The sequence below is a fragment of the Heptranchias perlo genome, chromosome 31, assembly GCF_035084215.1.
Source record: "Heptranchias perlo isolate sHepPer1 chromosome 31, sHepPer1.hap1, whole genome shotgun sequence".
NCBI classification, from domain to species: Eukaryota; Metazoa; Chordata; class Chondrichthyes; order Hexanchiformes; family Hexanchidae; genus Heptranchias; species Heptranchias perlo.
The window spans coordinates 36,914,712-36,926,120 of NC_090355.1; the positions used below are offsets into that span (position 1 = coordinate 36,914,712).

The window sequence follows — 11,409 nt, forward strand, 5'->3', positions numbered from 1 at the left end:
ATAAGAACATAAGAAATAGGAGCAGGAGTAGGCCATCCGGCCCCTCGAGCCTGCTCCGCCATTCAACAAGATCATGGCTGATCTTCTACCCCAACGCCATTTTCCTGCACCATCCCCATATCCCTTGATGCCTTTAACATCTATAAATCTATCGATCTCTGTTTTGAATGTACTCAATGACTGAGCCTCCACAGCCCTCTGGGGTAAAGAATTCCAAAGATTCACCACCCTCTGAGTGAAGAAATTTCTCCTCATCTCAGTCTTAAATGGCCGACCCCTTATTCTGAGACTGTAACCCCTGGTTCTAGACTCCCCAGCCAGGGGAAACATCCTCCCTGCATCTACCCTGTCGAGCCCTGTAAGAATTTTGTATGTTTCAATCAGATCACCTCTCATTCTTCTAAACTCTAGAGAATCCAGGCCTAGTCTACTCAATCTCTCCTCATACGACAATCCCGCCATCCCAGGAATCAGTCTGGTGAACCTTCGTTGCACTCCCTCTATGGAAAGTATATTCTTTCTTAGGTAAGGAGACCAAAATTGTACACAATACTCCAGGTGTAGTCTCACCAAGGCCCTATATAATTGCAGTAAGACATCTTTACCCCTGTACTCAAATCCTCTTGTAATAAAGGCCAACATACCATTTGCCTTCCTAATTGCTTGCTGCACCTGCATGTTAGCTTTCAGTGACTCACCCAGGTCCCTTTGAACATCAACATTTCCCAATCTCTCATCATTTAAAAAATACTCTGTATTTCTGTTTTTCCTACCAAAGTGGATAACTTCACATTTTTCCACATTATATTCCATCTGCCATGTTCTTGCCCACTCACTTAGCCTGTCTATATCCCCTTGAAGCCTCTTTGCATCCTCCTCACAACTCACATTCCCACCTAGTTTTGTGTCATCAGCAAACTTGGAAATATTACATTTGCTCCCCTCATCCAAATCATTGATATATATTGTGAATAGCTGGGGCCCAAGCACCAATCCCTGCGGTACCCCACTAGTCACAGTCTGTCAACCTGAAACAGACCCGTTTATTCCTACTCTCTGTTTTCTGTCTGTTAACCAATTCTCAATCCATGCCAGTATATTACCCTCAAATTCCATGTGCTCTAACTTTGTTCACCAATCTCCTGTGGGACCTTATCGAAAGCCTTCTGAAAATCCAAATACACCACATCCACTGGTTCCCCCTTATCTATTCTACTAGTTACATCCTCAAAGAACTCCAATAGGTTTGTCAAACATGATTTCCCTTTCATAAATCCATGTTGACTCTGCCAAATCCTATTATTATTTTCTAAGTGTCCTGTTATCACATCCTTTATAATAGACTCTAGCATTTTCCCCACGACTGATGTCAGGCTAACAGGTCTGTAGTTCCCTGTTTTCTCTCTCCCTCCTTTTTTAAATAAAGGGGTTACATTTACCACCCTCCAATCTGCAGGAACCGTTCCAGAATCTATAGAGTTTTGGAAGATGACAACCAATGCATCCACTATCTCTATAGAGACACCTCTTTCAAAACCCTGGGATGCAGATCATCAGGTCCTTGGGATTTATCGACTTTCAGTCCCATTAATTTCTCTAGTACTATTTTTTTTACTTATACTAATTTCCTTCAGTTCCTCATTCTCGCCAGACTCTTGGTTCTCTAATATTTCTGGGAGGTTTTTTGTGTCTTCTTCCCTGAAGACAGACACAAGGGGCTCGATTTCCACACCCCCAATCAGGTGTGTTCGTGGCGGGGGGACTGCAAAAATCGGGGATTCCCGGGGCCACCCTCCTCCTAATAATAAAATTCACAAACTTGCAAACTTACCCCGGTGTCCAGACACATGTACGTACCTTGCGGACCCCCTCAAATGTACATCTTCCGGATGGGGGCCGCCGTAGCTGCAGTCATGACCTCCTCGGAGGGCGAACAGCCTCGCCGGCCACACCGTCCACCTCTGACACGTGGAGCCCCACAACACAGTGCTGTGACACATCCACCTGCACTGCTGGAGGGAGGGCAATGGCAGAGAGAGATGCATTGCAGAAGGCACTAACCTCGCCACAGGGTCTACAGACCGAGGCTCAGCTTCCTGGACCTCTCTGAGCAGCACTGCACACGGAGGCTCAGAGTCACTCGACATGTAGTCGTGGACATCTGCAGCCTCCTTCATGCCGAGCTGCTCCTGGCTGGCCCGAGCACCATCTTCCTACCTGTTGCTGTCAAAGTCACCACTGCCCTCAACAACTTCTCCTTCGCATCCTTCCAGGGTGCCACCAGGGACATCGCCGATGTCTCTCAGTCGTCTGCACAAAAGAGCCCTGCAAATACACCTACACCCACTCTGCAGTGACACAATGGGTGGCATCAGGTGTGGGTCTTCATAGTGATCCTCAGGAGAGGGCATTATTGCACGAACCAGACAAGATTCGCGAAGACATGGCAGTAGTGGTGACAATATAATATGTAATGTGAGTTGATCAGAAATTAAATATAAGTAAAAACCATGACAAACCCTCAAACACCCTTGTGCATCCCCTTCATGCTCACGACACGTTTGCCTTACGCTGCCTACTGCACATATGTGATGCATGCCCTGTGGCTGCAGCACAGGTAGTGGCAGGTTGAGTGAGGCTGGCCGTGAAAGAGATGCATGAGAGGGTGAGTATGAGATAGAGCCATGAGATTGTATGAGGATTGGGTTGAGTGGTAGTGGCGGGATGAGTACTGGCGAGGTGAGTAGGTGCAGGTACGATGAGGATGAGGTAGCATAGTGGTTATGTTACTGGACTAGTAATCCAGAGGCCTGGACTAAAATTCAGAGTCATGAGTTCGAATCCTGCCACGGCAGCTGGCGAATTTAAATTTAATTAATTAAAATACAATTAATTAAATAAAAATCTGGAATTAAAATACTAGTATCAGTAATGATGGCCATGAAACTACCGGATTGTCGTAAAAACCCATCTGGTTCACTAATGTCCTTTAGGGAAGGAAGCCTGCCGCCCTTACCCGGTCTGGCCTATATGTGACTCCAGACCCACAGCAATGTGGTTGGTTCTTAATTGCCCTCTGAAATGGCCTAGCAAGCCACTCAGTTGTAAAATCTCACTACGAAAAGTCATAATAAGAATAAAACCGGACGGACCACCCAGCATCGGACCACTGGGCACCGGACATGACAACGGCAAAACACCAAGCCCAGTCGACCCTGCAAGGTCCTCCTCACTAACATCTGGGGACTTGTGCCAAAATTGGGAGAGCTGTCCCACAGACTAGTCAAGCAACAGCCTGACATAGCCATACTCACAGAATCATATCTTTCAGCCAACGTCCCAGACTCTTCCATCACCATCCCTGGGTATGTCCTGTCCCACCGGCAGGACAGACCCACCAGAGGTGGCGGTACAGTGATATACAGTCAGGAGGGAGTGGCCCTTGGAGTCCTCAACATTGACTCTGGACCCCATGAAATTTCATGGCATCAGGTCAAACATGGGCAAGGAAACCTCCTGCTGATTACCACCTACCGCCCTCCCTCAGCTGACGAATCAGTCCTCCTCCATGTTGAGCACCACTTGGAGGAAGCACTGAGGGTAGCAAGGGCACAAAATGTACTCTGGGTGGGGGACTTCAATGTCCATCACCAAGAGTGGCTCGGTAGCACCACCACTGGCCGAGTCCTGAAGGACATAGCTGCCAGACTGGGCCTGCGGCAGGTGGTGAGCGAACCAACACGAGGGAAAAACTTACTTGACCTCGTCCTCACCAATCTACCTGTCGCAAATGCATCTGTCCATGACAATATTGGTAGGAGTGACCACCGCACAGTCCTCGTGGAGATGAAGTCCCGTCTTCACACTGAGGACACCATCCAACGTGTTGTGTGGCACGATCACCGTGCTAAATGGGATAGATTCAGAACAGATCTAGCAGCTCAAAACTGGGCATCCATGAGGCACTGTGGGCCATCAGCAGCAGAATTGTATTCCAGCACAATCTGTAACCTCATGGCCCGGCATATTCCTCACTCTACCATTACCAACAAGCCAGGGGATCAACCCTGGTTCAATGAGGAGTGTAGAAGAGCATGCCAGGAGCAGCACCAGGCGTACCTAAAAATGAGGTGCCAACATGGTGAAGCTACAACTCAGGACTACATGAATGCTAAACAGCGGAAGCAACATGCTATAGACAGAGCTAAGCGATTCCACAACCAACGGATCAGATCAAAGCTCTGCAGTCCTGCCACATCCAGTCGTGAATGGTGGTGGACAATTAAACAACTAACGGGAGGAGGAGGCTCTGCAAACATCCCAATCCTCAATGATGGCGGAGTCCAGCACGTGAGTGCAAAAGACAAGGCTGAAGCATTTGCAACCATCTTCAGCCAGAAGTGCCGAGTGGATGATCCATCTCAGCCTCCTCCCGATATCCCTACCATCACAGAAGCCGGTCTTCAGCCAATTCGATTCACTCCACGTGATATCAAGAAACAGCTGAGTGCACTGCATACAGCAAAGGCTATGGGCCCGAACAACATCCCAGCTGTAGTGCTGAAGACGTGTGCTCCAGAACTAGCTGCGCCTCTAGCCAAGCTGTTCCAGTACAGCTACAACACTGGCATCTACCTGACAATGTGGAAAATTGCCCAGGTATGTCCTGTCCACAAAAAGCAGGACAAATCCAATCCGGCCAATTACCGCCCCATCAGTCTACTGTCAATCATCAGCAAAGTGATGGAAGGTGTCGTCGACAGTGCTATCAAGCGGCACTTACTCACCAATAACCTGCTCACCGATGTTCAGTTTGGGTTCCGCCAGGACCACTCGGCTCCAAACCTCATTACAGCCTTGGTCCAAACATGGACAAAAGAGCTGAATTCCAGAGGTGAGGTGAGAGTGACTGCCCTTGACATCAAGGCAGCATTTGACCGAGTGTGGCACCAAGGAGCCCAAGTAAAATTGAAGTCAATGGGAATCAGGGGGAAAACTCTCCAGTGGCTGGAGTCATACCTAGCACAAAGGAAGATGGTAGTGGTTGTTGGAGGCCAATCATCTCAGCCCCAGGACATTGCTGCAGGAGTTCCTCAGGGCAGTGTCCTAGGCCCAACCATCTTCAGCTGCTTCATCAATGACCTTCCCTCCATCATAAGGTCAGAAATGGGGATGTTCGCTGATGACTGCACAGTGTTCAGTTCCATTCGCAACCCCTCAAATAATGAAGCAGTCCGAGCCCACATGCAGCAAGACCTGGACAACATCCAGGCTTGGGCTCATAAGTGGCAAGTAACATTCACGCCAGATAAGTGCCAGGCAATGACCATCTCCAACAAGAGAGAGTCTAACCACCTCCCCTTGACATTCAACGGCATTACCATCGCCGAATCCCCCACCATCAACATCCTGGGGGTCACCATTGACCAGAAACTTAACTGGACCAGCCATATAAATACTGTGGCTACAAGAGCAGGTCAGAGGCTGGGTATTCTGCGGCGAGTGACTCACCTCCTGACTCCCCAAAGCCTTTCCACCCTCTACAAGGCACAAGTCAGGAGTGTGATGGAATACTCTCCACTTGCCTGGATGAGTGCAGCTCCAACAACACTCAAGAAGCTCGACACCATCCAAGATAAAGCAGCCCGCTTGATTGGCACCCCATCCACCACCCTAAACATTCACTCCCTTCACCACCGGCGCACTGTGGCTGCAGTGTGCACCATCCACAGGATGCACTGCAGCAACTCGCCAAGGCTTCTTCGACAGCACTTCCCAAACCCGCGACCTCTACCACCTAGAAGGACAAGAGCAGCAGGCACATGGGAACAACACCACCTGCACGTTCCCCTCCAAGTCACACACCATCCCGACTTGGAAATATATCGCCGTTCCTTCATCGTCGCTGGGTCAAAATCCTGGAACTCCCTTCCTAACAGCACTGTGGGAGAACCGTCACCACACGGACTGCAGCGGTTCAAGAAGGCGGCTCACCACCACCTTCTCAAGGGGCAATTAGGGATGGGCAATAAATGCCGGCCTCGCCAGCGACGCCCACATCCCGTGAACGAATAAAAAATAAGAAAGTTTTGAGTGGGTGTGAGGAGTGATGTGATAGAGTAGTGTTGGCAGTGCAGAAGGAGATGTGGGGTAGGGGCGGTGATGTGGCAGACGGAGTGTAGGGGAATGAGTAAGTGTACTCACTTCGGCTGACCTACTTAGGTCATTGAAGCGCCTCCTGCACTGTATGCAGGTGCGCGATATGTTGGTGGTGCAGGTGACCTCCTCTGCCACCTCGAGTCAGGCCTTCTTGGTGGCAGAGGCAGGCCGCTTCCTCCCGCCCGCCCGGGGGAAGATCTCTGTCCTCCCCCTCCTCCTCACCCCATCCAATAATACCTGGAGTGAGGCATCATTAAACCTGGGAGCAGCCTTCCCTTGGGCTGCTCCATGCTGTCATTGTTCCTATTTTCTGCAGCATCAGTCAGTGGAGGACTGCCCCTTTAAATCGAGCTCCTCCAGCTGACAGCCTATGATGCGCATGCGCAGTCCGCCCGCTGCGAAACCCGGAAGCAAAGGTAAGTACCTTCAATCAAGCTGCGATTGCGTGCGGAGCACCCCGATTTCACCGGGCACGTTACCCACGCGCCCAGTCGACCCCCCGCCCTCCTAATATCGAGCCCAAAGTATTTGTTTAATTTCTCTGCCATTTCCTTATTCCCCATTATAAATTCTCCCGTCACTGTCTGTAAGGGACCCACATTTGCCTTCACCAGTCTTTTCCTTTTTACAGACCTATAGAAGCTTTTACAGTCCGTTTTTATGTTTCTCACTAGTTTACTCTCATTCTATTTTTCCTCTTTATCAATTTCTTGGTCCTCCTTTGCTGAATTCTAAAATGCTCCCAATCCTCAGGTTTACTGCTTTTTCTGGCAACTTTATCTGCCTCTTCCTTTGATTTAATACGATCTTTAATTTCTCTTGTTAGCCACGGTTGGACCACTTTTCCTGTTGGGTTTTTGTGCCTTAAAGGAATATATATTTGTTGCAAATTATGTATTAATTCTTTAAATGCCAGACATTGCCTGTCTACCGTCATACCTTTTAATGTAGTTCCCCAGTCAACCACAGCCAACTTGCGCCTCGTACCTTTGTAGTTTCCTTTGTTTAGATTTAAGACCCTAGTTTCGGATTGAACTACATCACTTTCAAACTTAATGAAGAATTCTATCATATTATGGTCACTCTTCCCTAAGGGCTCCTTTACAACAAGATTATTAATTAACCCTTTCTTATTGCACAATACTAGATCTAAAATAGCCTGTCCCCTAGTTGGTTCCTCAACATACTGATTTAGAAAACCATCTCGTATACAATCCAGGAATTTGTCCTCCACGGTATTAGTGCTAATTTGGTTTGCCCAATCTATGTGTAGATTACAGTCCCCCATGATTACTGTATTACCCTTGTTACATGCACTTCTAATTTCCTGCTTTATACCGTGCCCTACATTACCACTGCTGTTTGGTGGCCAATAAACAACTCCCACCAATGTTTTCTGCCCCTTGCTGTTTCTTAGCTCCACCCAAACTGATTCTACATCTTGATCTTCTGAGCCAAGATCCTTTCTCACTATTGAACTGATCTCATCCTTTATTAACAGCACTACCCCACCTCCTTTTCCTTTTAGCCTCTCCTTCCTAAATTTCGAATATCCTTGAATATTCAGTTCCCAGCCTTGGTCACTCTGCAGCCACGTCTCTGTAACGGCAATTAGATCAGACCCATTTATTTCTATTTGTGCCCTCAATTCATCGACCTTGTTGTGAACGCTGTGAGCATTCAGATAAAGTGCCTTTAATTTTGCCTTTTTAACATTTTTTCCAATTTTGACCTTATTTGCTGCTGGCCTTTGTTTCCGCTGCCTTCCACTGCTTTTCTGCCTTCCACGTCCAGCTTTGTTACTCTCCCTTCTGAATCTCCTCTCAGGTTCCCATCCCCCTGCCAAGTTAGTTTAAACCCTCCCCAACAGCGTTAGCAAACCTCCCCGTGAGGACATTGGTCCCGGCCCTGCTGAGGTGCAACCCGTCCGGCTTGTACAGGTCCCACCTCCCCCAGAAGCGGTCCCAATGCCCCAGAAATCTAAAGCCCTCCCTCCTGCACCATTTCTCCAGCCACGCATTCATCTGCTCTATCCTCCTATTTCTAGACTCACTAGAGCATGGCATCGGGAGTAATCCGGAGATTACTACCTTTGAGGTGCTGCTTGTTAATCTCTTTCCTAACTCCTTACACTCTGCCTGCAGGATCTCATCCCTCTTTCTACCTATGTTGTTGGTACCGATATGGACCATGACCTCTGGCTGTTCACCCTCCCCCGCCCTCCCCCCCGCCCCCAGAATGTTCTGCAGCCACTCAGTGACACCATGACCCTGGCACCAGGGAGGCAACATACCATCCTGGAATCACGGCTGCGGCCTCAGAAACACCAGTCTGCTTCCCTAACTATAGAATTCCCTATCACTCCCCGTGTGGCTGGACCATCCATGGTGCTGTGGACGCAGCTCTGGCTGAACTCCCCAGAGAAACCCTCTCTCCCACCAATATTCAGAACTGAATACTGATTAGAGAGTGAGATGCCCTCAGCAGACTCCTGCACTGCCTTCCTGGTCCTCCTTGTCTGTCTGGCGGTCACCCAGTCTCTGCCTGCACTTTCTTAACCTGCAGGGTGACCAACTCCTGAAACGTGCTATCCATGTAGCTCTCAATCTTGTGGATACACTGCAATGATACAAATATTGGCCGTGTGGTTGATAGTGAGGAGGAAAGCTGTAGACTGCAGGAAGATATCAATGGACTGGTCAGGTGGGCAGAAAAGTGGCAAATAGAATTCAATCTGGAGAAGTGTGAGATAATGCATTTGAGAAGGCAAACAAGGCAAGGGAGTACACAATAAATGGGAGGATACTGAGAGGTGTAGAGAAACAAAGGGACCTTGGAGAGCATGTCCACAGATCCCTGAAGGTAGCAGGACAGGTAGATAAGGTGGTTAAGAAGGCATACTAGCAGGGATACTTTCCTTTATTAGCCGAGGCACAGAATATAAGAGCAGGGAGGTTACACTAGTTAGGCCACAGCTTGAGTACAGTGTACAGTTCTGGTCACCACATTACACATTACATGATTGCACTAGAGAGGGTACAGAGGGGATTTATGACTATGTTGCCAGGGCTGGAGAATTTTAGCTATGAGGAAAGATTGGATAGGCTGGAGTTGTTTTCTTTGGAACAAAGGAAGCTGAAGGGAGATTTGATTGAGGTGTATAAAATTACAAGGGGCCTCGATAGAGTGGATAGAGAAGATCTATTTCCCATAGCAGAGAGGTCAATAACCAGGGGACATAGATTTAAAGTAATTGGTAGAAGGATTAGACGGGAGTTGAGAATTTTTTTTCACCCAGAGGGTGGTGGGGGTCTGGAACTCACTGCCTGAGAGGGTGGGAGAGGCAGAAACCCTCAACTCATTTAAAAAGTACCTGGATGTGCACCTGAAGTGCTGTAACCTACAGGGCTACGGACCAAGAGCTGGAAAGTGGGATTAGGCTGGGTGGCTCTTTTTCAGCCGGCACGGACACGATGGGCCGAATGGCCTCCCTCTGTGCCATAAATTTCTATGATTCTTTGATTCTATGATCATCCAAAAACACAATGTCAGATTCCACATGTACGCTGACGACACCCAGCTCTACCTCACCACCACCGCCCCCGACCCCTCCACTGTCTCTCATTTGTCACACTGCTTCTCCGACGTCCAGTACTGGATGAGCAGAAATTTTCACCAATTAAATATTGGGAAGACTGAAGCCATTGTCTTTGGTCCCCGCCACAAACTCCATTCCCTGGCCACTGACTCCATCCCTCTCCCCGGCCACTGTCTGAGGCTGAACCAGACCGTTCACAACCTTGGCGTCCTATTTGACCCTGAGTTGAGCTTCTGACCCCGTATCCGCTCCATCACTAAGACCGCCTACTTCCACCTCCGTAACATCGCCCGTCTCCACCCCGCCTCAGCTCATCTGCTGCTGAAACCCTCATCCAAGCTTTTGTTACCTCCAGACTCGACTATTCCAATGCTCTCCTGCCCGGCCTCCCATCTTCCACCCTCCATAAACTTGAGCTCATCCAAAACTCTGCCCCCTGTATCCTAACTCGCACCAGGTCCCGTTCTCCCATCACCCACTGTGCTCGCTAACCTACATTGGCTCCCGGTCTGGGAACGCCTCGATTTTAAAATTCTCATCCTTGCTTTCAAATCCCTCCGTGGCCTCACCCCTCCCCTCCCTATCTCTGTAACCTCCTCCAGCCCTACAACCCTCCGAGATCTCTGCGCTCCTCCAATTCTGGCCTCTTGCGCATCCCCGATTTTCAGTGCTCCACCATTAGTGGCCGTGCCTTCAGCCACAGTGGTCACTCTGGGCACTTGCCTTGAGATGGCCGTGTTTTCACAGACTCTGTATCTCACTCTCTCCAGGTAACCCCCGATTATGTGCGGAATGGTGAGTACTCGCTGGAGAGGATGGGGGTCTCTTACCCCGCCAAGGCCCACCTCAAATCGCCCTTCGATCCAAACAACAAACGGGTGAAAGGGATTTATTAGAGAGGAGCCAGGAACGGAGTCTGATCGTGGTCCCAGTGCTTTGAAACTGGGAACAGGGTGACCAGGAATTTGCTGCAGTTGTCGTCGAGTTTCAGTTGTTTAATTGGAAGATTGTTTTATGGAATGTTGGGATGTTTGGTGAAATTTCTGAATCATGATATTACAACCAGAGGCCTTCGCCCTGATTCACAGTGAGGCCAGGGTTTAACATTTTACTCAATCAAGACCAATTTTACAGCCTTTATAACTATTTTCAATCATGTTTTAACGAATTAAAGTTTACACTGTGCCAAAACCAGCATCGTCTGCCGCACACGCGACCCTGGCCAGCTGCACCTGCTATTTAACAGGATGTCGTCTGCATTGTGACAAAACTGATCTAAATTCTGATCTAAATAATTTCTAGTTTCCATGTGATCACAAGCAATAGATTAATTAACTAAACCTCTGTGCATTTTAACAACAATCAATAAATACAACAGGGTCCCAGTTGTGGCTGGAGTCATGGGCTTGGTGTGACACTCACTCTGGGCTCAGTTCTTAACTCTGCAGGAGCTGATCACCGAGATATAAACAGTGATTGCTGCCTGTAACTTGCTCCTGGAATGTCATTCTAAACATGTTAAGTGTTAAAGTATAAGCCGGGGCTCAGTGGGTAACATTCTCACCCAGTCAGAAGGTCATGGGTTCGAGCCCCACGCCCATAATCCAGGCTGACAATACGGGGTCAGTACTGAGGGAGCGCCGCGCTGTCGG

At 48.7% G+C, this 11,409-nt stretch overlaps 1 protein-coding gene across 1 annotated transcript in view; it reads left to right on the forward strand.

Moving 5' to 3' along the window:
- LOC137300363 (sarcosine dehydrogenase, mitochondrial-like) overlaps nucleotides 1–11,142 on the forward strand; it is an 86,355-nt gene extending 75,213 nt beyond the window's left edge. Inside the window, exon 18 of the mRNA XM_067969447.1 lies at nucleotides 10,528–11,142. Coding sequence (XP_067825548.1) covers nucleotides 10,528–10,653 — 126 coding nt within the window. The 3' untranslated portion in view covers nucleotides 10,654–11,142. The remainder of the gene's footprint in view (nucleotides 1–10,527) is intronic.
- The last annotated feature ends 267 nt before the right edge of the window (nucleotides 11,143–11,409 follow it).